At 35.3% G+C, this 26,726-nt stretch overlaps 1 protein-coding gene across 8 annotated transcripts in view; it reads left to right on the top strand.

Moving 5' to 3' along the window:
• Positions 1–26,726, top strand: part of SESTD1 (SEC14 and spectrin domain containing 1) — a 141,400-nt gene that overhangs the window by 69,159 nt on the left and 45,515 nt on the right. For all 8 annotated transcript variants that reach the window (XM_082630963.1, XM_082630964.1, XM_082630959.1 and 5 more), the window contains one exon: positions 21,739–21,852. In XM_082630963.1, coding sequence (XP_082487089.1) covers positions 21,739–21,852 — 114 coding nt within the window. The remainder of the gene's footprint in view (positions 1–21,738; positions 21,853–26,726) is intronic.

Genomic DNA, 26,726 nt, shown 5'->3' with positions numbered 1-26,726 from the left:
ACTGTTTGCATATTGTATCTTTTTCTATATTACCTGTTTACATATCATCTATTTACCTATTTCTTTACATTTAAAGTGGATTTTTTATAAGTATAGTATAGTTGGATCTTGTTTTCATATCCAGTCTGACAATCTGTCTTTTCATTGGTTTATGAGACCATTTATATTTAATGTAATTATTAATATGGTTGGATTAAAATCTTCCGCCTTGCTAGATTTTATGTATTTTTTTCTTTTTCTGCCTTCTTTTGGATTGAGTATTTTTATGATTACATTTTATCTCCATTATTGACTGGTAATTTATATCTCTTCAGTATTTTTTTCCAGTGGTTGCCCTAGGTTTACAATATACATCTTTTATTAACAGAGTCTTATCTTCAAATAATATACCACTTAACACTGATAATTCCTTAATACAGTATATCTCTAATACTTTCCTTCCATTGTTTACATACATTTTACTTTTACTATAGTGTAAGCACACAATATATTGCTACTGTTTTTGCTATAGTCTCTTGTCTTTTATAGCAATTAAAATAATAAAAAATGAATTTCATATTTACCTTCATTTATGACATTTCCAGTGTTCTTCATTTTTTTTAATTAAACATTTCTTTACTACAAACTTTTACTTTGCTAACATGTGTTGTGAATGATCATAAGATACATTTAACATATAGCGTTTCCCATACAGTTTTCCCCCGGGTTCTTCCTTTGGGAAGCATCTCCTGGAAGTATGGTTGCTCACAACACCCAGTGTTCTTCATTTCTTTTCAGCTTTTTGGTTGGTATATTCCTTCTGCCTAAAGAACTTCCTTTAAAAATATCTTACATTGCAGGTCTGTTGGCATTGAGTTTTCTCAGATTTTGTTTGCCTGAAAAAAGTCTTTATTTCAGTTTTGAAAGTTATGTTCTGTCGGTATAGACTTTTCTTTCATTGTTTGTTTGATTTTTTTTCTTTTAGCACATTAACTGTATCACACCGTTGCCTTCTCATTTCCTTGGTTTCTGAGGAGAACTCTACTATTATTTGTAACTTTGGTCCCCTATATGTTATATATCTTTTATCTTCCTTGTCCACCTTCAAGATTTTTGCTTTGTTTTTGGTTTTCAGCAAAATATGAAAATTTTTTTCAAATCTAGACATTTTGTAATGTCTAGACATGTTTTATTTGGTGTTAATTCTGTTTGTTGTTTGCTGCACTTCTTGGATCTCTGGTTTGACTTCTGCTATCACTTTTGGAAAATTCTTAGACATTTTCATTTCAAATATTTCCTCTGCCCCATTTTGTTTTTCTACTCCTTCTAACCTCCAATTGCATGTATGTTAGACCATTTGAAAATTTCTCACCATTCTAGATTAGTGCTCTATTTTTTTTTCTTTTTGTGTTTCAGTTTGGGTATTTTCTGTTGATCCATTTTCAAGTTCACTGTTTGTTTCCTTGGCTATGTTGAATTTATTAATGAGCTAGTTGTAAATGCACTTTATCTCTTTTACCATGTTTTTGGTTTGTAGCATTTCTACTGGATTCTTATGGTTTCTGTCTCTTTGCTGTAATCCCCATCTGTTTTGCATGTTGTCTTGCAGTTCTTCCATGAGAACTGTTAGCATATATCATAGTTATCTTAAATTCCATACCTAATAGTTCCAATATCTGGGTCTGTCTTACTCTAGTTATGTTGTTTGGGTTTTTTTCCTGACAGTGGGTTGTTTTCTTTCTTGCTTTTTGTATGTTGGGTGTTGAACATCTTGTTTAGGACAGTAAAGACTGAGATAAATCGTATTTTTGCCTGCACATGGACCCATCTTGGTTTGTGCTAGGATTTTAGTGGGGCAGGGGAGGGGTTGATTTAGGCTAGCCAGGAGTTGAATTGGCTTTGGCTTTTGTTGTTGTTCTTCTTTTCCTCAGTGTATCACAGGCTTTAGATTCCTCTAGAGTTAGTGTTTGTCTCACACTCAGCTGTAGGTCTTTCCTTTGCACCTGTACCTTAGAAAAGGTCTCTCTTTGCACTGTTGACCCTCCTCAGGAATAGAGTGCTGTTACTTGTTACTCAGTGTTTGTCGGTAGGGCATTTTCTGTTGTTCTGATTCAGCCTCAGTCTTAGGCAGGCTCTGTGACCCAGGGTCTAGGGGATAGGGCCCTCTTCCCCAGCTTTAGGAGGCCTATGGTAGTCTGGGCTCATAATATATTCCTGCCTCCATTGGGATAGAGGGCCTGTCTTTCCCCTTCCTATATCAACAGTGGGGTTTTATTTGTGCTCTAAGGTCATCCAGGCTTGCTGCCTTCCCTCGGGACCTGAAGGTTTTTGTTCTCTAGGGGAGAAAGAGTTGAAGAATCTGGGCTGTGCTTCAGCTTCATGCCTTTACAGTGGTTGGTGGTTGCTGTTCCCTTCCCCCAGACCTGTTTTGAAGTTTCTTATCCTCCCTACCCCCATTCTTTCTTATGAGTCCCTGGGAGGTCTGTGGAGAAGAGTCTACAAGTGAGTTTGAATTCTTCTTGTATCTTTGCTTCCCACAGGTTCTATGCTTTCATACTAAACCACATGTGGCCTTAAGCAATTCATTAAAAACTTTAGCTGAATTCTTACCTGGCTTGTATCATACCTGGTATTTTCCCCAGGTAAGCAAGTGCTCCAGCTCCATGTGTCCTTGGATTTCATCTCTCCTTAGATTTCAGGTTAATTGGTTTTCCTGTGGACTTACAACTCTCTGATGGGTTCAAGAAAAGTTGTCATTTTTCAGATTAATATGCATTATTTTGTTGTTGTAAGGATTGGAACAATGCTCTTTCCATCTTTCTACATATCCTAAGCAGAAGACAGTTGTTTTGTTGTTCAGTTTTATCTTGCAAACTTTTGTCATTGGTTGACTTGACTGTGATGTAGACTTATTAGAAGCTGTGTGCCAGCAGTGTAAGGGAAGGCAGCCCTGGCTGCTGGATTATGTTAGGAAAGGTGTTACCCTGATTGCTGGATAGGAAGCTGCATACCAAGGAGGAGAATCAAAAGTGTAGTGAGGGAAGAAAGCAAAAGCTGAATGTAGGAGGCCTGGATGTTGCCATGGTGAATGAGTATTTCATACAGGCAGGGAAGTCTACCTTTCATGCCAGGGGCATGCAGGAAATGTTGCTCTGAAGGAATGCAGTGTACGGAGCCCAGTGGTTCAGAAACTAACTCTGTGAACTCCAAATAGAAGCAAAGATCCTTTTTGTGAGGAACCTGTCACATCCTGCTTAGGTGTGTGCATCTGATCAGAAACGTATGCCTAGTTGGGTCTCATGCTATATGAATTTGTAGTGGCTAAATACCTTGCATCTTGGAGGAAAAAATGGAAGACAGAGAATTCCTGTCTGCCTTGAACTGATATCATAGATTGATGTTTTAAGACTCAGATGTTAAAGCTTCTTCTGTCATTATATTTTCTTTTAGAGAGATTCAGTTAGAATATTCTTCTCAAGTAAATAAGCACTAGACACTTATTTAAAAGCCTAATGTCCTAATGAGACGAGAGTAATTTCAAATGCTGGCTAATATACCTCCAAACATAATCAGCTTTAAGGGGCAACTCAACACCAGCCATTTAAATGATACTTAGAGTTATATATATTTAAATTCAATATAGATGTTTATTTGATTAATAATTATTTTCCTTGATATTATTTTGGATCATTTGGGCTGTTGTAATTAAGCCTATGTTTTTGTATATATTCTAAATATTTTTAAAAGGATAACTTTGTTATGAGTACTGGTGTTCCTGTAAGCAAAAGTTTGTGTTTTACCTTATTGAATTACTCATAACAAAGACTTATTACTAGCTGTCCACAATATTCATCAAATAAACACCCAGTTGTCATTTTAATGACAACCTGTTCCCATGATTTCACATTTTCTTGCCTATCATCCTCTCTAAATTCTTTCTTCTAGATGGGCTTCCTCTTGTTCACTTCCCTAATGTTTTTCATCAGCAACTGAATATTCCTTTCTCATTGGTCACCTAAATGTTTCTTTATATATCCTTCTTGTCTCTGAAATTGATACCTACCTGTTCATTTTCCTTTTTAGCAACTCAGATATTCCAGTACTTTCTGACCTTCAGCAACATTATACCTGGTAGCTTTGATACCTTTTGCTGGTTAGATAATAGTATCTATAGTCTGTCTAATGACAAGGTAAAATTGAAGTAGTACTGGCGTTAACCTTATCCTCAAATTGAGAAAGTAATAATCAAAATGATCTCACCTTCTCATTCTTGATTGTCATTCATGATAGTCAAAGTGTTTTTTTTTTTTACTGGTAATGATAACAAGCCACCATTCTAAGTTGTTTTCTTCTCTTACCTCGTCTTATTACTACATCTGATCCTATTCTCTTTTTGAGGCCATACTAATGTTAGGATCTAGAACCAAAGACTTCCTTCATGTTTCTCTGTCAAGAATACCCCTGGCTCCATCTCTTCTGACTTCTTTGTAGTTTTTGCAGAAAGTTATTTCCTTTAGTGAGAAAAAGATCCTTCCACAAACAGATATAAGCAGACATACACTTTGAAATAGTATGTGTATAACACATACACATGAATCTGTACTAAGCACACAGAGGTATATACAAAGACACATTTTCATTTTAGATCTTGCACACACATTGTTAGCATAAATAAAATAAAAAAATAAAACATCTGAGTGCCTACAGAGTGAAAGGTTCAGTGTTAGGTTCTTTGGGAATGTTTCATTAGGAGAGGATAAGTGTTTTAGTTACAGATGGAAGAGTGGGAGTAAAGGAGAAGTAAGTTTTAAGTCTTTTTGTAAATTGAATTCCAGAAAACCTTCATAGATGTTTTGATTAAAGGCCATATGATAAATATCTTTCTCCTCAAACTTGCTGAACAATGCTGTGTGCTAGTTAATAAATACTGTGGCTTAGTTCAACTTGTCTTGTCTTAACCTCTCTAACATATATAAAATAAAGGAAAAAGCAATATTTATGTAGGACTTTACTATATTAAAAATATTATGTTTTTTTTATTTCCTTTGAAAAGACTTGGCAAAAACTCATATAGGTAGTGGTCCTTTTCCCTCCTTTTTGTAGTTTCTCCATTTTACTCTGGTTCTGTTCGTGCTTGTTACTAGGTTTCAGCTTTCCCTGGAAATAGATCTGAAATTTAGATTTCTGATTATTAAAATGATAGCTGCTTTGAATATAACCAATAAACGTTTTCTTCAAGAATTTAATTGTATCCATACATATTAGGATATTCATGGAGGTGGATATTTGAAGATAATTAACAATTGCTTACTAGATAAAAATTAGAATATAATCCCCACCACATCCCTGAACAGATAAGATAAAGCATATATTACAGTGTGATTTTCATAAGGGTAAAATCATGACTCCCATGTAAATATAAAATAAGTGTAAATTAAACATATTATGCAAATCATTAACTAATGAAGTTATCAGTAATTTGTGAGGTGTGGTTCAAAGAGCATTTGAAAAATTTAGGATTTTTATAGGCAGATAAGATTGCCAAATTAGATACAAAACTAGTTAATGTCCTGCAGATCCATAAATTCTAAACTTCGAGGTTCTCTGTTATCCTACTGGACAGAAATTTATTTACTGCACAGATCATAAATTATTTGCATTTCTTCTGGACAAAATCTAAAAGTTAACCCTTGTCCCTACAGATGTTAGTACCTATTGATTAGTCTGTAGAAAGTCAGTCGAAGGCACGAGCTCAGCACTGCATGAACTAACACCCAGTATTACCTTTTGACTGTTCCCTAAGATTTAGATAGTTTTTCAGATATGTGAATTATATTTTTTATAGGATTATATTTTGTAAAATTTGAATTTGGACATTAGTGACATACTGAACATTCATATCACTGCAGAATAATAGAAACTACTTTCTGAAGTTTGATATTATGATTTTCATATCAATCTCTCTTTAAGCTTTGTATTCCTAGCCAGGACTAGTTTTATAGTAGATAATAAACAACTGACTATAATGTTTAAATGAATATTCTAATGCCTAGAGCCTTTTTGTACTTTTTAATATTTTTGCTCTAATTCAGAGTGTTATTTCTTATTCGTTAAGGAGTCACTTAACTAAAGATTCTAGCTTTTTCTATAGCTTTGGAAAATATTTCTTTTTTTAGTGTTTTCTCATATTATTTTCCAAATTGTTAAATGCTTAAAGGAAGACTTCATTTAAAAAAATATTCCCCTTTTTAAAAATATAAGCAATTTTTTTCATTTAAAATGCATTATTTTTTTTTCTTTATACCTTTTGACCCCCTTCACCCATTTCTTCCACCCCCCCACCCCACCTCTGGCAACCACCAAGCTGTTCTCTGTATTTATGAGCTTGTTTTTGTTTTTGTTTGCTAATTTTTAAGATCCCACATATAAGAGATGCTATTTTTCTTTCTCCTTCTGATTTAACCAGGAGGTGCAGAGGTTTTGGAGGAAGCTCCGTGCTGTTTTCCATAGTGGCTGCACCAGTTTACATTCCCACCAGCAATGTACAAGGGTTCTGTTTTCTCCACATTCTTGCCAACACGTGTTATTTCTTGTCTATTTGATACTAGCCATTCTAGCAAGTGTGAGATTATATCTCATTGTAGTTTTGATTTGCATTTCCTGATGATTAATGATGTTGAACCGGTTGGCCATCTTTATGTCTTCTTTGGAAAATACCTGTTCAGATTTTCTACCCATATTTTAATCGAATGTTTGCTTTTTTGCTATTAAGTTGTATGAGTTCTTTATACATTTTAGATATTAGTCCCTTATCAGATATATGATTTCTAAATACTGTCTCCCATTCAGTTGGTTGCCTTTTCATTTTGTTGATAGTTCCCTTTGCTGTGCAGAAGCTTTTTAGTATGATGTATTCCCACTTATTTATTTTTGCTTTTGTTGCTTTTGCTTTCAGTGTCAGATTAAAAGAAATCAGTGCCAAGACCTCTGTCAAGGAACTTACAGCATATGTTTTCTTCCAGGAGTTTTAAGGTTTCAGGTCTTAACGTTGAAATCTTTAAACCATTTTGAGTTAATTTAATTGAGTTTAAAATCTTTCTAATATTATCAGTTGACTAGTTAGTTGGAGATCTGTCAATCATTCAAGATTTATCACTCACCTAGAAATCATAAATGATACGGTGGTTTTATTTTAAATGAAACACCCGTCAATAACAGAAACCATAAAATTCACCGATATTTGTTATATATAACAACTTAATAAGGAGCATAAGAATGGTAATCCTGAAAATTTGCCTCAAGACAATTATCCCCAGATGAATAAATTGTACTCATTTCATCAAAATTATTTCAATATCATAATGTCTTTAGTACTCTAAAAATTATGGTAAAAAAGATAGTATATAATGTGATTAAATCGAATTTGGATCTTCACTTATGGGGAATGAAAGACTTTCTACACAGTCAGTGAGTTGTCTACCAGGCCAGGCTTGCAGACGTTTTCTCATATATAGTTGCTTAAAAAGAAATGTAAAAATTATAAAAATAAACCAGCTGGATTTTTTTTTTAAGTGTAAAAGTTAAATTTCAAAGATCAGGTTATAAAAATAGCTTCCCCCTCTGTTTTTGATGGCATAATACCATTTTTCATCCTTATTTATATGTAGTCTTAAAATCCAACATGAAAGTACATAGTTTTAAAAATGATTTACAATTCTGTATGTTAACATAACTATTTTAAAATTAAAGATTATGACTTCCATTTGTAGATGGGAAGAGCCAGAATTGGTCTTTCTTTTACTTTGGTATATGTTAAGATGGTATTATGAAGTCCACTTTAATTCAGTATTTTATAGTATTAATAATTTAGTGAATTCTTTTTTTAAACTTAAAACAAGCTCATTGTATATTCTACATTATGTTCTGGGAAAAAGTGATAAAATGCTGTAGAATGATATAAGATTTTCATACCTGTTTGGGAAGTACTGCTTTAGAGTGATGCAGTGGACTGTTTTCTAAAATGTACAGTACCTTTGGAAAATGTATTATTTTAAGTATTTTTTGAAAAAAATGAAATGTTGAGTTCATGGTTCCATCTTCTCCACAAGCAAGGCATTGTGTGATTTTTAAGGAGATTTGCTTTTGAGTTAGAAAAATGGTCTTCCTATCAATTAACCACTTAATTAGAGTAGATGACAATGTCAATAGATATTTGGAAGTTTTATAGTAGATAATAAACAACTGACTATAATGTTTAAATGAATATTCTAATGCCTAGAGTCTTTTTGTACTTATTAATATTTTTGCTCTAATTCAGAGTGTTATTTCTTATTCGTTAAGGAGTCACTTAACTAAAGATTCTAGCTTTTTCTATAGCTTTGGAAAATATTTCTTTAGAATTTTCAGCAGTTATGTCATTATTTCTGTGTTTTCATATTTAGAATCATAGGTGAAAAGGGGTCAGACATAATACATGTAACCTCAATATTATGTTTTAGACTCTTATTTTCTAGTTTTGTTTTTAATTTTGGTGATCATTGCTTTGGGGGACTGGATTTTTTATTTATCATTTTTTTCCTCTTTGCCGGTAATAAAACATTTCCTATAAGATAAAGTGACTCCCTGATTTGCATTGCTTTATGTTTAAACTTTTGTACAGGTTTACTGTATTAGTGGCTTCTTTAAGAACTGTAACAGAAGGGAATATAGAAAATTTTACTAGTATTTTGTAATTTAAGAAGCTGCAATGAATGATTTTAGAGAAAATAACCTAGTGTGGTATTCCAAATCTGTTTTGCCACACTGGCTCTGAAATGTGTCAGATTTCTCTTTTTTTATCATGTAGATTATCTATTTTCTAATGTTTCTGTGCCTTTTTAACGTCCAGAAATCTTTCTCTACACAACTTCTTTTTTTAGCATTTCTTTAACATTTTACTTCAGGCCTGAAACTCCCACTCTCCCCCACCCCACCCCCGAAAAACGCAGTGTCTTATTTTTGCTTGTGCCTTTGAATTTATTCTTTTTGTGAAATCACATCCCTCTGTGACATTTGCTATCACTTAAGAATAGAGTTAAATTATCTGTCCAAACTTGATTTATCCTCTTGGAAGCAGTTGTCTGTAGTTTATACATTGCATTCTGGCAAGTGGTGTCATTTTCCAAAGGCCAGTGAACAGTTCTTTACCTTTGTAAACAGAGTGTACTTTTGCTGTGTGCTGGGAGTAGGCCTTCTCCTTCCTCTTTAGGATGCCACTCCTGACTCCCTTCGAAAAAGGTGATTCTTAGGTATACAGCATTTTCATACAGTAAGATTCTTTCCTACTACTGCAAACTCTTCCTAAAATGTTTCCCTCATTCTTTTTGAAACATGTATTATACAATAAAATAGAAGCAGTTATAGCTGTTTTGCCAGCCTCCTCTACACTTTTTCCTCTCAAGTAAAGATGAGATTACTGCAGTGGAAACTGAGATACTTCACCATGGTAGATAGTTCTCTAAATTGTTAATTTGAAGTGATGGTAGTTTTGAGTCAGCTGACTGTTTAAACTATTGCGCTTTTTTTTTTTTCACATTATTTAGCTTTGAGATACCTTTGCTATTGATATAATTCTGTATATCTACATGGCAGATCTACTGTTTTCACTTTGAACAGCCACCAGTGAATTTTATAAGAATATGGATTCTATAAAATTTTTGTGATGATGGAGAAAATTTGTGATATTCAGGTCTCTATAATTATGATGTTCCCTTGTTTACGTTTGTTTTGTATAAGTAAAAATATAATAGGAGTAATCTTAGCCAACTATTTAAAAAATTATATTTAGTAAGGGCTAGTATACTCTCAAATATATTTTACATCATGAAAGAATCTGTACTATTTACATTTAAGTTGATTTTTTAGGAAAAAGCTTTCAAGAGGAATATTCAGATGTAAATAAACTTTTGCCATATATAACAATAACTGCGAATTTTCCCTTTGGCTTATTAAACTTGAAATCTGTTGCTAATGATTTTATTGTATTTAGGAACTTCAACTGCAAAATGATTTTAATGTATTTAAGTATAATCAAGAGATTAACCAGAGTGGGTAGCAAGTGACAAGTGCTCTTTTCATTGGGCAAGACAGGTCATATATTAGAGAAAATGGCCCAGATTAAATGTATAGGATGACAACTCATTAGAATTATGACCTCTTAGAGCTTAAAGAGACATCACAGATAATTTAATGCAGCTGCCTTCTTTGGCACATGGGGAGATAAGCCTGGAGTGAATTCCTTTAGGTTGACTTCTACAGGTCAGTGAATTTGTGGCAGAGCTAGGGCACAAACGTGGAATGATTGGCTCCTGGCTCAGTATCCTTCCAATTATCATATAATGGTGTTTAACCTAGGAAAGGGATTTGGAAATCATTTGGCGTATTCTAGTAAAGCCTTTGGCCCTCTGTGCTACTACGACCAAAGGGACAACATTTAAATTTAGTTAGAGTATTTTCAGTAAAGGCTTTAGAAGCAAACCAGAAAACTTTAATCTATTTCTTTTTTATAAAAACGTGCACAACTCTCTCTGGAATATTGCAGAAATAAAAAGCTCATTTACTTTGTAGAAGCATGACTTATTTATCCTTATATTCCCAGCACTAGAACACATAACTGCTAATAAATAATACTTCTAATAAATAAATTTAATGTCCAGTAAATAATGAATGTTGAACATTTGACATTAAAATGTCAAATTATAAGGGACATGATAGCAGTTTCTCAAGAGAGATGTTTTCACTGCTTGAAGTGAATATTGTGCCAAATAAGGAGAGCAGAAATAGAAGAGCAAAAAGACCATTCATTATGTTGTTTAAGTTTTCTATTCAGTCCTCTTTTCAGGAGAGAGTGCTATGGAAATGTTACCTTTTCAGATGTGAATTGATGCTCAATTTAGCAAGTAGTTTATTTCCTCATGGAATAAATACATATTTCTTTGTTTCATTATTAGTATATTTCTGTTTAGTAGATTGACAGTTTTGAAGAAAGACAAAGCCCCTCCCTGGGATCTGGTTGTGTTTAATTTTCTTAGTGTGGAAGTTTCTGTCTTGATCCCCAAAAGAGTTGGTGGCAGATTAAATGGTTTCCGTGGCCTAACTCCACTTATTATTTCATGTTTAACACCATACCTGTCTCTAACAACTAGTCTAAAGAAGTTGCATTAGAATAAGAGGATGAAATAGAGGCCCTCTTTAACAAGTTTTTCACTAAGAGAAAACCATTTTCTGTGTTCTTTTTATTGTTTATCTTAAATTAGCTCCCATTAGTACCAAAACAGGAGAACAGTGAAATTGATACGCTAAACTCTTCATAGTAGAGATAGCATTAAATTGCCTTTTAAAATAGCTAGGCAAAATATAGTTTGTTGTTATTAAACTAACCAAAAATGTAATTTGATGTTCAATATCTTTTTTATTTTTTTTAATGGAAAAAAAGAGGCACATAAATTTCTTCTGCTTTCTGTCATCACCACCACAAGATTGTCCATTTTTTCTCTAACCTCCTTATTTGCTTCCTCAGAAGAGTTACCCTTCCTTCAGTGTGAGTTGAGATCTCGTGGTGCCCCTTCCGTCAGTGATTCCCTACTTCTGTTCATTCTTTCTGTTTTTAGTATTTTAATATAGTATTTAGAACATATTCTTAAAAAATACATACAACATGAAGCTTAATAATAAAACACTTGGGTACCCACAACCCAACCTAAGAATCCAAATATCAACAGCTTGAAATAAATTTGAGTGCCCCTCCCTGGTCTCATTCACGTACCCCCCATCCCTTAACACCTAACTTATTTGTGTCCACCCATTCTTTGTTCATGTTCTCGTGTGTGTGTGTGTGTGTGTGTGTGTGTATGTGTATTAAAGACATAAATGGGAAAGACAGAATCTTTAGAAGAAAATAGGGAGTGTTTAGCTTTTATTATTCTTTTATATCTATTTCTATAGAGTTCCCATTTAAAGATATTATTTATTCTTAAATAATATAGTTTCACCTATTTTTGAACTTTATAAATAATATCATGATTTTAGTCTTCAGTATCTTGCTTTTTCTCACTCAACATTATATGTTTAAGATTTATGCATATTCTTGCAGTAGATGTAGTTGATTCATTTTCACTGCTGAATGTTATTCCATTCTGTGAATAAAAACAATTTACTTATTCTCCTATTGATGGACATTTGTGTTGTTTCCATTCTTTTGACATTATGAATGATGTTTACATTCTTACATATGTCTCCTGATAAATATGTATAAGGTTTTTCTGCTTGCAGAATATCCAGGCATAGGTTACAGAAATGTTCAAATTTTCAAGATAATGCCAAATTGTTTTCCAAAGGTGTTTTAATTTATGTATGCATTTCTGCTGTGTAAGAATTCATGCTGCCCAACAGCTTTGCTGACACTTGATACCAGCTAAACCTGGATATTTGCCATTCATTATGGTTTTTTCTTTTCTCAAATTGTTGTTGGGTTTCAATGTTATTCTAGTCTCATAATATGAGTTGAAATATTCGCTGCATTTCTATTCTTTGGAAGCATTTGTTTAAGATAGAAATGATCTGGGAGACTTCCCTGGTGGTCCAGTGGCTAAGAATCCACCTTCCAATGCAGGGGACGTGAGTTCGATCCCTGGTCGGGGAACTAAGATCCCACATGCTGTGGGGCAACTAAGCCCGTGCACCACAACTAGAGAGCCTGTGTGCTGCAATGAAAGATCCCTCCTGCCACAACTAAGACCTGATGCAGCCATAAATAAATAAATGAATAAATAAGTACTTCAAAAAAATTTTTTTTAAAGATTGAAATGATCTGTTCTTTGATATCAATTGGTTGAAGTATAGTTAATTTAAACTATTACATTAGTTTTGGGTGTACAGCATAATGATTTAGTATTTTTAGAGATTATACACCATTAAGAGTTATTACAAAACAATGGCTATAATTCCCTGTGCAGTATAATATACTCTTGTTGCTTATCTATTTTATACATAGTAATTTGTATCTCTTAGTTCCATACCCCTATCTTGTTCCCCCCCCCACTGGTAACCACTAGTTTGTTCTCTGTATCTATGAGTTTGTCTCTGTTTTGCTATGTATAATCATTCATTTTATATTTTAACTTCCACAAATAATTGATAACATATAGTATTTGTCTTTTTTTGTCTGACTTATTTCACTAAGCGTAATCTCTAGGTCCATCCATGTTGCTGCAAGTGGCTGAATTTGTTTTTTTTATGGCTGAGTAATATGCCATTTTATATATGTATATATGTGTGTGCATGTGTGTATTTACACACATGCACACATGTATATACACATATATCCCCACACACACCACATCTTTATCCATTCATCTGTTAATGGACACTTGGGTTGCTTCTGTATCTTGGCTATTATAAATAGTGCTACTGTGAACATTGGGGTGCATGTATCTTTGAATTAGTGTTTTTGTTTTTTCTGGATATATACCCAGGAGTGGAATTTCTAGATCATATGGTAGTTCTATTTTTAGTTTTTTTGAGGAAACTCCATACTGTTTTCCACAGTGGCTGCACCAATTTACATTCTCACCAGCAATGTAATGTGGTCCCTTTTCTCCACATTCTCGCCAACATTTGTTATTTGTGGTCTTTTTGGTGATAGCCATTCTGACAGATATGAGGTGATATCTCATTGTAGTTTTGATTTGCATTTCTCTGTTGATTAACAAGATTGAGCCTCTTTTCATGTGCCTGTTGGCCGTCTGTATGACTTTGGAAAAATGTCTATTCAAGTCTTCTGCCCATTTCTTTATCAGGTTGTTTGGTTTTTTTTTTTTTTTTTTTTTTTTTTTTGCAGTACACGGGCCTCTCACTGTTGTGGCCTCTCCCGTTGCAGAGCACAGGCTCCGGATGCACAGACTCAGCAGCCATGGCTCACAGCCGCTCCGTGGCATGTCCGTGGCATGTGGGATCCTCCCGGACTGGGGCACAAACCCATGTCCCCTGCATCAGCAGGTGGACTCCCAACCACTGAGCCACCAGGGCAGCCCTGTTTGGGTTTTTTGATATTGAGTTGTATCAGCTGTTTATTAACCCTTATTGGTCATATTATTTGGATATTAACTCCTTATTGGTCATATCATTTCCAAATACTTTCTACCATTCAGTAGGTTGTCTTTTTGTTTTGTTGATGGTCTCCTTTTCTGTGAAAAAGCTTTTAAGTTTGATTAGGTCCCATCTGTTTATTTTTGCTTTTATTTACTAATTCTTTTTTTTCCCTTCGGAGACAGATCCAAAAAAATATTGCTACAATCTGTGTCAAAGGATGTTCTATGTTCACCTCTAAGGATTTTATGGTTTCAGGTTTTACATGCAGGTCTTTAATCCATTTTGAGTTCATTTTTGTATATGGTGTGAGGAAATGATCTAATCTCATTCTTTTAGATGTAGCTGTTTAGTTTTCCCAGCACCACTTATTGCTAGGACTTCCAAAATTGTGTTGAATAAAAGTGGTGAGAGTGGGCATCCTTGTCTTGTTTTTGAATTTAGAGGAAAGGCTTTCAGCTTTTTACCATTGTGTATGATGTTAGCTGTGGGTTTATCATAACTGACTTTTATTATGTTGATATATGTTCCCTCTGTGCCCACTTTGATGAGAGTATTAATCGTGAATGCATGTTGAATTTTGTCAAATGCTTTTTCTGTGTCTATTGAGATGATCATGTGATTTTTATCCTTTTGTTAATGAGGTATATGACATTGATTTCTGAAATATTGAACCATTCTTGCATCCCTGGAATAAATCCCTCTTGATCATGGTATATGACCCTTTTTATATATTGTTGGGTTCAGTTTGCTAGTATTTTGTTGAGGATTTTTGCATCTATATTTATCAAAGATATTGGCCTGTAATTTTCTTTTTTTTTTTGTAGTGTCTTTCTTTGGTTTTGGTATCAGGGTAATGCTGGCCTCGTAGAATCCATTTAGGATTGTTCCTTCGTCTTCGGTGTTTTGGAATAGTTTGTTAAGAATTGGTATTAGTTCTTCTTTATATGTTTTGTAGAATATCCCTGAATATCCCTGTGAAGCCATCCAGTCAGTCCAGGGCTTTTGTTTGCTAGGAATTTTTTAAATTACAAATTCTGTTTTGCTACTAGTGATCAGTCTGTTCAGATTGTCTGTTTCTTCTTCTTCTTCTTTTTTTTTTTTTTTTTTGTGCTATGCGGGCCTCTCACCGTTGTGGCCTCGCCCGTTGCAGAGCACAGGCTCCGGACGCGCAGGCTCAGCAGCCATGGCTCACGGGCCCAGCCACTCCGGCATGTGGGATCTTCCCAGACCGGGGCATGAACCTGTGTCCCCTGCATCGGCAGGCAGACTCTCAACCACTGCACCACCAGGGAAGCCCCACACTTTGTGTTTTTGATGTCACATTTTATATCTTCATTTTATGCCTTCTCTGTTTATATAAAGTTATAGTTGCTTTTATAATTTTTTGTGTTTTAATCTTTGTACTAGCTTATTTAAGTGGTTGTTCCTCAGCCCTTACTGTATATTTGCTTGTCCTAGTGAGATTTTCCCTTTTCCATGGATTCTTACTTCCTTTCCACTTGGGGAAGACCCTTTAACACTTCTTTTAGAGTTGATTTAGTATGAACCCTTCTAGTTTTTGCTTGTCTGAGAAGTTTTTTTTTTTTTTGTCTCCTCTTTGTTCCTCAATGATAATCTTGCTGGGTAGAGTATCCTAGGTTGCAGTTTTTTCCCTTTTAGCACTTTAGGTATATCATGCCACTGTCTTCTGACCTGCAAAGCTTCTGCAGAAAAATCAGCTGATAGCCTTATGGGGATTCCCTTGTATATGAATCTCTGTTTTTCTCTTGCTGCCTTTAGAATTCTCTCTTTAACTTTTGCCATTTTAATTATGGTATGTTTTGGTATGGATCTTTTTGGTTTCATCTTATTTGGGACCCTCTGTGCCTCTTGTACATAGATATCTGCTTCTTTCTTCAGGATTGGGAAGTTTTCAGCCATAATCTCATCAGATACATTTTTGATCCTCTTCTTTCTCTTTTCTCCTTCTGGGACCCCTATAATGTGAAAGTTGATATGTTTAATGTTATCCCAGAGATCTCTTAAATTGCTCTCATTTTTAAATATTTGTTTTTCTTTTTGCTGTTCTGACTGGATGATTGCCATTATTCTGTGCAGAAGACTGCACCACTTAGTCTGCTATTCATTCCTTCTAGTGTGTTTTTTATTTCAGTTATTGAATCCTTCATTTCTGATTGGGTTTTTCTTGCTTTTTTCTAGTTCCTTGTTAAAATTCTCACTGTGTTAATCTATTCTTTTCCCTAGTTCAGTTAACATTCTTATTACTAATGCTTTGATTTCTTTTTCTGTAAATTGTTCATTTCTGTTTCATTATTTTTTCCTGGTTATTCTCTTGCTATTTCATTTGAGACCAGTTCCTCTGCCTTTTCATTTTACTTAACTTTCTCTGTCTCTATGAATTTTGGTGAAATAGTTACCTATTGGGTCTTAAAGGGCTGTCCTTATGTGGGATCATTCATGTACAGACTGCATATGCCCAGTGCCCAGTGGTTGGAGAGCTGGATTTGACGTGGATGCCAGTCTTGTCTTTCCTCAGGGTATGCTGGCCACTATCACCTTGGTAAGAGGTGGTGCTGGAGATGGAGGTTGCAGAGCTGTAGCTAGGTATGAGACGAGGCTTCTCCTCTGCTCAGTGGCCATCACTGGCCTTTCAGGTGTGGGGTCTGATCCCAAGTTGGTGGAGCAGAAGCCCTGAAGGTCAGGCCTGCTCTGACTTTGTTCCCCTTAAGTGTGTGCTTTCTACTTTCCCAGCACCATGACCCTTGACCCAGAGTGGGGGAGTGCTGAAGCAAGTGGGGCCTGTGTGCTCTCTTGGCTTGTTTTGCCTGCAGACAGATTCTAAACTGCAACGCCTTGCAGGTGCCAGCAGTTGTTTCTCCCCCTTCATTCAGACACAGCCTTGGGGTCCAAGTCCCCTTTGTCAGCGTCAGCCAATCACACCCGCAGCCTCTGCCACCATTGCCCTGTCGTGAAGCCACACCACAGGGCAGATGGGGCCTTGTGGCCTCATTGTGTATTGGGAGGTGAGCTGTAGGGGAGAGGCTGCTGTCAGAGTTCTGGGCTGCTTCTGATGCACTTCCTGAGTAAGTGCCAAGAGTGGCTGTCGCTGCTCTGCAACCGAGTTGCCTCTGAATCCACAGCTAAGCTTTCTCCTGGTCATGTGACCCCCTAGATCCAGTACCACTTGCAACCTGGAGTAAGCAGGCCTGGAACCTTTGTTTGGCTTCGGCTGGGATATGCACTGAGGCAGTCACAGGAAACCCTGCAGCCACTGGACGGTCCTCACTCTGTTCTCTCCTCATTGCCTCATGGGCAAACCAGCAGGCACGCTTCTCACAAATGGAGTCCAGGCTTCCCATACTCCTCCAGTTAGTCCCAGCAGTCCTCCAGCCAACCACGGGCCTGTCTCCCCTGTGTTGGACCCCAAGAGTGAGTTGCCCAGTCTGTGGCTTGAACTGCTCACTCCCCAGGGTGGGTCTCCACCCATGTAATCTTTCTTTTCTTCTGTGTCCCCTTTCAGGGGCACAGGTTCCCGACCTTATCATGTCTTTTCCCTTCCTACCTGATTCCATGTGGATCTTATAGCCTTTCTTGTATGGGAGTCTTTCTGCCAGTTTCCAGTTCATCTTCAGTGAGAATTGTTTCACATGTAGATGTACTTTTGATGTGTTCATGAGGGGGAATTGAGTTCCACATACTCCTCCTTGGCCATCTTGATTGATCCTTTGTTCTTTAATTTTTAAAACTCACTTGTAAATTGGCTGGGCCTGGTATTTTCTTTCTGGGAAGGTTTTTTTAAAAGAGAGATTTATATGTGTCTTAGTTTTTTAGTATTTTTATTATAAGGAGTTATGAACACATCAAAAAGTAAACAGAATATTATAGTTAACTCCATGTATCCCTATACCCAGTTCCAACAACTGTCAACCCATGGTCCACCTGCCCCATCCTTACCCCTATCCACTGCGCCCAAGGAAGGCTGGGGATGTTATAGTGAAGGAAATTTAAGACATTTGAATGTCTGCAGACTCTTTTTTAAAAAATATAGCCCAAGACCATTGTCATGCCTTAAAATAAACAGTTCCTTAATATCAAAGAGCCAGCTGGTTTCACATTTAATGAATGTTATAAAAAGATTTAGTAATATATAAAAATATTCTGTATAAATAATATATTTTAAAATTTATTCATAAATTTATACATAAATTGTGAATGCACACAGATTGATCTATTTCTTTGAAATAGGATCCAGATACTGTCCAGATATTGTGATTGGTTTGAGATGCCTTTCCAAATGGATAGGTTTTAAAATCTTGTTAATGATTTCTGATTTGATTGGTTATTGATTTCTAACTTAGTTTCATTGTGGTGATAGAACGTTATGAGTTATTTCCTTTGAAATGTACCAAGGTTTTCTTTATGACCTGATATACACTCAAGTTTTTAAATATTTCTTGTTCGCTTAAAAAGAATATGTAATTCTCTTATTACTGGTTGTGGAATTTTGTGTTAGTCCATTAAATTAAGCTTTTTCATCTTAATTTCTCTTTCTCTTACCCAATTTTTTTTTTCTTGGGGAGACCAGGATATGTGTTTTACAGGATTTTTTGTTTCAGTGAGCATCCACGTGGTATAGTTTAACATATTTTTCTCCTCTTTTGCATCTCTGTATTTCCATGAATTCATAGTTGGATTCAAACAGCTGATTAGATTAAGACCTGAATTTCTTTCTCCAAGGCTGTTCATTGGTGATGATGTTTCCTTGATCATGAGGCTCGTAATAGTTGTCTTCTTTTTTTGTGATATTGGCAGCCATTGATGTTCAATGTTCATTGATGTCCTTTAGTTTATTAAAGAATTTGAATTGATATGCAAATTGTTACTTATTTGGCCAATGGAAGCCTTTTCCGGACCTTTTGGCACAACCCTAAAAATCTTGGATGGCTTTCTTGATACTTGAATGGGAAGATGTTACAAGCTCACCATGTGTATTTCCAGCCCCAGACCTAGAATTGGCCATTTCTCCAAGGAACCTTGATTCCGTTTGGGGGAAACAGTATTTGAAGACAACAGTCTGGGATTCTAGGAGTGTGCATTTCTACAGAATGCCTTCGTCATTATTTCTAAATGTTTCAGTGGACAGAATTAGAAAATTTATATTATGTGAGTGTGCATGTTTTTATTTAAAATGAAATACATCATGAGTTTAATCTGATACTTCCAATTCAAATTGAAGACCATAAGGGTAACTTTTTCCCTTTCATGTCTTCCTTCTCAAGAATTCTGTTTTCTCAAGGACATGAGGGATAGGAGAATAAGAATAACCCATATTAATCATTTTCTGTCTTTTTCATCAAGTGATCCCTGAATAGCAATGCTAAAACTACCACTAACAGTATGATCACTGAAAATGAAAAGAATCTAGTGATTCACTTCACCTCATTGATTATAGGTGTTCTGGGGTTTTTTAATGTCAGTTTTGATAAATTACTTTTTTTATAGGAATTTGTCCATTTCTTCTAAATTTGCAGTTATTGACAAAAGCATGTCCTGTGTCCATCTGTATCTTTTAAATCACTGCTGTCTATGTAGCCATGTTCTTTTTATTCTTAGTGTAATTTATGTGTACCTTCCTTTTCTTCTTGCTTTAGGTTATCAGAACTTTGTTGATTTCATTTTAGTCTTTTCAAGGAACAACTTTTGGCTTTATTAATTTCTTAATTTCTCCCCTTCCTTCTCTTTTCTTTAGATGTATTCTATTGTTCTCCTCCCACTCCCTGCCCCCCACTTCTTAGGTAGGTCACTTAGCTCATTATTCATTAGCCTTTCTTTTCTAACATAAGCATCCAAGACATTTAATGTGTTGTTATCAATAGCAATTTGTTATAAACTCTAATTATGACAGGATTTATTTTTCTCTGATAGTTTTATGAACTTTAAAAAATTATTTTATTATTTTTTTTATTTATTTATTTTTGGTTGCACTGGGTCTGTTGCTGCGTGTGGGCTTTCTCTAGTTGCATTGAGTGGGGGCTACTCTTCATTGCAGTGCGTGGGCTTCTCATTGTGGTGGCTTCTCTTGTTGCAGAGCACGGGCTCTAGGCGCACTGGCTCAGTAGTTGTGGCACATGGGCTCTAGAGCACAGGCTCAGTAGTTGTGGTGCACAGGCCTAGTTGCTCCGCGGCATGTGGGATCTTCCCGGACCAGGGGTTGAACCTATGTCTTCTGCATTGGCAGTGGATTCTTACCCACTGTGCCACCAGGGAAGTCCCCTTTTATGAACTTTTGATACCATGTTTTTGTTATCTTCCTAAGGTGACTCCCCTTCCACCCTTTTAGCAAATTTTGTAGTCTTGGTTATTTCCCCTTATTTACTGTTAACATTACAACTTCATATATAGTATGGATATACCTAGTTTTGCATATTGGGAATGTTTCTGAATTTTTCTTTTCCTTCTTTCTTTCTCTGGTAGTTCTTTCACAAGTCCTCCTTATGTTGTTGAGTTTATTCCCCCCCCCCTTTTTTTAAAGTTAAGTTTATCAAGGTATAATTTACATACAGTAAAATTCCTTTTTTAGCCTACAATCTTGAGATTTGACAAACAGATATAGTCATAAATCCTTCATCACAGTTAAGATACAGAATAGTTCCATCATCCCCAAAGATTTGCTCCTCACATTTGATAGTCACTCCTTCTACCACTCTCTCTATGGTGTCTGTCTTCTCTGCATATTCAGACTAGTTGGTTTTTCTGTGACCTCAGCTCTCTGAGGAGTTTCAGAAAAGTTTTAATTTTGTAGATTATCTGGACTTTGTTGTTGTTTAGGGTGGGAATGGTGCTCTTTCCAGTTGGACACGTTATTTCTCTTATCAAGTCTTTTGCATTAACACTACTTTGAATATCTTTCTCCCACATATGTATTTTTTTAATACTCATGTGTATCTTCATTGAAGTTTTATTTAGTGCTGAAATGGTATCTTTGTTCATTTTGTAATTTGTATTTGAAATCTTTTAAAGTTTAAAGAGTATCATTTTAACAGGTAAGTTTCAAGTTTATGAATTCTCTGAACTTCTCCCTACTATCTAGTTCTGTTTTTCAAATTAAATATTAGTATATGTTATCCTGAGTTTTACTCTACTATTTAGAGGATATGTTTTGTTAATATATAATCAAAGGAATGATAGAGAAATTTCATATTAGAAAAGTATATAATTTTTTGATTTCCAGATTTATTATTCATTTGTACTTATTATTGTAGTGTACCTAGCTAATTTTAAGACAATGTGAAGATTCTTTGACGAATACATCCTTGTACTAAAGGAATTGATTTTTACTACCAAGAAATTATTCATATTGATAAGGTTTGAAAATATTTCATCTGAGCTACTAATGTCTCTTGTTTTCTATAATGTGTTATTATAAATGGTTTGTGATAGCTTATTTCTTAACAGATAGCCACAATTTATTGAATTGATTTTAAATGCTGTTGTATTATTTAAATAAACATGTAATATTTCATCATGTTGGAAATGGTATTGCATATGCTAATCAATTTTAACCTCCTCATTACTTTTCATGGACATTAATAGTGACTAAGTTTTTTTCTTTCTTTCTTTTTACCTTTCTAGGTTATTTTAGTGTCTGCTAATAAATTGACTCGTTATATAGAACCATGCCAGTTAACAGAAGATTTTGGTGGGAGTCTCACTTATGATCATATGGACTGGTTAAATAAGAGGCTGGTTGGTATATTACAATGAGAAACATGTTATTATATATAAATAAGACATATTTTGATAGCTTTTTAATTTTAATCAACTGAAAGGTAGATAGTTTACTTTTTACAAAGCTAAAGAAATATAATGCATACCACATGATAGCATAATGCTTGAAGGCATATACTCTGGAGTCAGACAAGTATTAGCTATTACTGTTGTCATTAGTAGCAGTATTATAGTAAAAGATGTAAATCTTTTGAGTTGAATAACAGCAGCATAATTTCCTGAGAGGTAATCTAGTTGATACACCATTTTGTTTTTATACAGCAGGTTCTTATTAGTTATCTATTTTATACATACTAGTGTATATATGTCAATCCCAATCTTGCAATTCATCCCACCACAACCCCGCCCCCCGCTTTCCCCCGTTGGTGTCCATACGTTTGTTCTCTACATCTGTGTCTCTATTTCTGCCTTGCAAACCAGTTCATCTATACCATTTTTCTAGATTCCACATATATGCGTTAACATACAATATTTGCTTTTCTCTTTCTGACTTATTTCACTCTGTATGACAGTCTCCAGGTCCATCCACATCTCTAAAAATGACCCACTTTCGTTCCTTTTCATGGCTGAGTAATACTCCATTGTATACATGTGCCACATCTTCTTTATCCATTCATCTGTTAATGAGCATTTAGGTTGCTTCCTTGTCCTGGCTATTGTAAATAGTGCTGCAGTGAACATTGTGGTACATGACTCTTTTTGAATTATGGTTTTCTCAGGGTATATGCCCAGTAGTGGGATTGCTGGGTCATATGGTAATTCTGTTTTTAGTTTTTTAAGGAACCTCCATGCTGTTCTCCATAGTGGCTGTATCAATTTACATTCCCACCAACAGTGCCAGAGGGTTCCCTTTTCTCCACACCCTCTCCAGCATTTGTTATTTGTAGATTTTCTGATGACGCCCATTCTAACTGGTGTGAGGTGATACCTCATTGTAGTTTTTTTTTTTCTTTCCTCATTGTAGGTTTTTTTTTTTTTTTTGCGGTATGTGGGCCTCTCACTGTTGTGGCCTCTCCCATTCCGGAGCACAGGCTCCGGACGCGCAGGCTCAACGGCCATGGCTCATGGGCCAAGCCGCTCCGCGGCATGTGGGATCTTCCCAGACCGGGGCACGAACCCGTGTCCCCTGCATCGGCAGGCGGACTCTCAACCACTGCGCCACCAGGAAAGCCCCCTCATTGTAGTTTTGATTTGCATTTCTCTGATAATTAATGATGCTGAGCAGCTCTTCATGTGCATCTTGGCCATTTGTATATCTTCTTTGGAGAAAAGTCTATTTAGGTCTTCTGTCCATTTTTTGATTGGTTGTTTGTTTTCTTAATATTGAGCTGTATGAGCTTTTTCTATATTTTGGAGATTAATCCCTTGTCCATTGATTTGTTTGTAAATATTTTCTCCCATTCTGATGGTTGTCTTTTCATTTTGTTTATGGTTTCCTTTGCTCTGCAAAAGCTTTTAAGTTTGATTAGGTCCCATTTGTTTATTTTTGTTTTTATTTCCATTACTCTAGGAGGTGGGTCAAAAAAGGTCTTTCTGTGGTTTATGTCAAAGAGTGTTCTTCCTATGTTTTCCTCTCTAAGAGTTTTATAGTGGCCAGTCTTACATTTAGGTCTTTGATCCATTTTGAGTTTATTTTTGTGTATGGTGTTAGGGAGTGTTCTAATTTCATTCTTTGACATATAGCTGTCCAGTTTTCCCAGCACCACTTATTGAAGAGACTCTCTTTTCTCCATTGTGTATCCTTGCCTCTTTTGTCATAGATTAGTTGATCATAGGTGCATGGGTTTATTTCTGGGCTTTCTATCCTGTTCCACTGATCTATATTTCTTTTTTTGTGCCAGTACCATATTGTCTTGATTACTGTAGCTTTGTAGAATAGTCTGAAGTCAGGGAGTCTGATTCCTCCAGCTCTGTTTTTTTCCCTCAAGATTGTTTTGGCTATTCAGGGTCTTTTGTGTCTCCTTACAGATTTTAAGATTTTTTGTTCTAGTTCTGTAAAAAATGCCACTGGTAATTTGATAGGGATTGCATTGAATCTGTAGATTGCTTTAGGTAGTATAGTCATTTTCACAGCATTCATTCTTCCAATCCAAGAACATGGTATATCTCTCCATCTATCTGTGTTATCTTTGATTTCTTTCATCAGTGTCTTATAGTTTTCTGAGTACAGGTCTTTTACCTCCTTGGTTTATTCCTAGGTATTTTATTCTTTTTGTTGCCGTCATGAATGGGATTGTTTCCTTAATTTCTCTTTCTGATCTTTCATTGTTAGTGTATAGGAATGCAAGGAGTTTCTGTGCATTAATTTTGTATCCTGCAACTTTACCAAATTCATTGATTCGCTCTAGTAGTTTTCTGGTGGCATTTTTAGGATTCTCTATGTATAGTGTCATGTCATCTGCAAACAGTGACAGTTTTACTTCTTCTTTTCCAATTTGGATTCCTTTTATTTCTTTTTCTTCTCTGCTGTGGCTAGGACTTCCAAAACTATGTTGAATAATACTGGTGAGAGTGGACATCCTTGTCTTGTTCCTGATCTGAGAGGAAATGGTTTCATTTTTTCACCATTGAGAATGCTGTTTGCTGTGGGTTTGTCATATGTGGCCTTTATTATGTTGAGGTAGGTTCCTTCTCTGCCTGCTTTCTGGAGAGTTTTTATCATAAATGGGTATTGAATTTTGTCAGAAGCTTTTTCTGCATCGTTGAGATGATCATATGGTTTTTATTCTTCAGTTTGTATATGGTGTATCACATTGATTGATTTGCATATATTGAAGAATGCTTGCATCCCTGGGATAAATCCCACTTGATCATGGTGTTTGATCCTTCTAATATGTTGTTGGATTCTGTTTGCTAGTATTTTGTTGAGGATTTTTGCATCTATATTCATCAGTGATATTGGTCTGTAATTTTCCTTTTTTGTAGTATCTTTGTTTGTTTTTGGTATCAGGGTGATGGTGGCCTCATAGAATGAGTTTGGGAGTGTTCCTTCCTCTGCAGTTCTTTGGAAGAGTTTGAGAAGGATAGGTGTTAGCTCTTCTCTAAATGTTTGATAGAATTCACCTGTGAAGCCATCTGGTCTTGGATTTTTGTTTGTTGGAAGATTTTTCATCACAGTTTCAATTTCATTACTTGCGATTGGTCTGTTCATCTTTTCTATTTCTTCCTGGTTTTGTTTGGAAGTTTCTACCTTTGTAAGAATCTGTCCATTTCTTCCAGGTTGTCCATTTTATTGGCATAGAGTTGCTTGTAGTAGTCTCTTATGATGCTTCGTATTTCCAAGGTGTCTGTTGCAACTTCTCCTTTTTCGTTTTAATATTATTGGTTTGAATCCTCTCCCTCTTTTTCTTGATGAGTCTGGCAAAAGGTTTATCAGTTTTGTTTATCTTCTCAAAGAACCAGCTTTTAGTTTTATTGATCTTTGCTATTGTTTCCTTCATTTCTTTTTCATTTATTTCTCCTCTGATCTTTATTTCTTTCCTTCTACTAACTTTGGGTTTTGTTTGTTCTTCTTTCTCTAGTTCATTTAGGTGTAAGGTTAAATTGTTTGAGATTTTTCTTGTTTCTTGAGGTAGGATTGTATTGCTATGAACTTCTCTCTTAGAACTGCTTTTGCTGCATCCCATAGGTTTTGGATCATCATGTTTTCGTTGTCATTTGTCTCTAGGTATTTTTGATTTCTTCTTTGATTTCTTCAGTGATCTCTTGGTTATTTAGTAAGGTATTGTTTAGCCTCCGTGTGTTGTACTTTTTACTTTTTTTTCCCTGTAATTTATTTCTAATCTCATGGCATTGTGGTCGGAAAAGATGCTTGGTATGATTTCAATTTTCTTAAATTTACTGAGGCTTGATTTGTGATCCAAGATGTGATCTATCATTGAGAATGTTCTGTGGGCACTTGAGAAGAAAGTGTAATCTGCTGTTTTCAGATGGAATGTCCTATAAATATCAATTAAATATATCTGGTCTATTGTGTCATTTAAAGCTTTTGTTTCCTTATTAATTTTCTGTCTGGATGATCTGTCCTCTGGTGTAAGTGAGGTGTTAAAGTCCCCCACTATTATTGTGTTACTGTTGATATCCTCTTTTATAGCTGTTAGCATTTGCCTTATGTATGTATTGCTCCTGTGTTGGGTGCATATATATTTAGAATTGTTATAACTTCTTGGATTGATGCCTTTATCATTATGTACTGTCCTTCCTTGTCTCTTGTAACATTCTTTATTTTAAAGTCTATTTTATCTGAGTATTGCTATTCCAGCTTTCTTTTGATTTCCATTTGCATGGAATATCTTTTTCCATCCCCTCACTTTCTGTCTGTATGTGTCCCTAGATCTAAAGTGGGTCTCTTGTAGACAACGTATATATGGGTCTTGTTTTTGTATGCATTCAGTGAGGCTGTGTCTTTTGGTTGGAGCTTTTAATCCATTCACATTTAAGGTAAGTATTGATATGTATGTTCCTATTACCATTTTCTTAATTGTTTTGGGTTTGTCTTTGTAGGTCCTTTTCTTCTCTTGTGTTTCCCACTTAGAGAAGTTCCTTGAGCATTTGTTGTAGGGCTGGTTTGGTGGTGCTGAATTCTCTTAGTTTTTGCTTGTTTGTAAAGGTTTTGATGTCTCCATCAAAATCTGAATGAGATCCTTACTAGGTAGAGTAATCTTGGTTGTAGGTTCTTCCCTTTCATCACTTTAAATATATCATGCCACTCCCTTCTGGCTTGGAGAGTTTCTGCTGAGAATCAGCTGTTAACCTTATGGGAGTTCCCTTATATGTTATTTGTTGTTTGTCCCTTGTTGCTTTTAATAATTCTTCTTTGTCTTTAATTTTTG

Source organism: Mesoplodon mirus (assembly GCF_964341445.2).
Source record: "Mesoplodon mirus genome assembly, chromosome: 8".
NCBI classification, from domain to species: domain Eukaryota; kingdom Metazoa; phylum Chordata; class Mammalia; order Artiodactyla; family Ziphiidae; genus Mesoplodon; species Mesoplodon mirus.
This window is presented reverse-complemented; position numbering and strand designations above follow the sequence as displayed.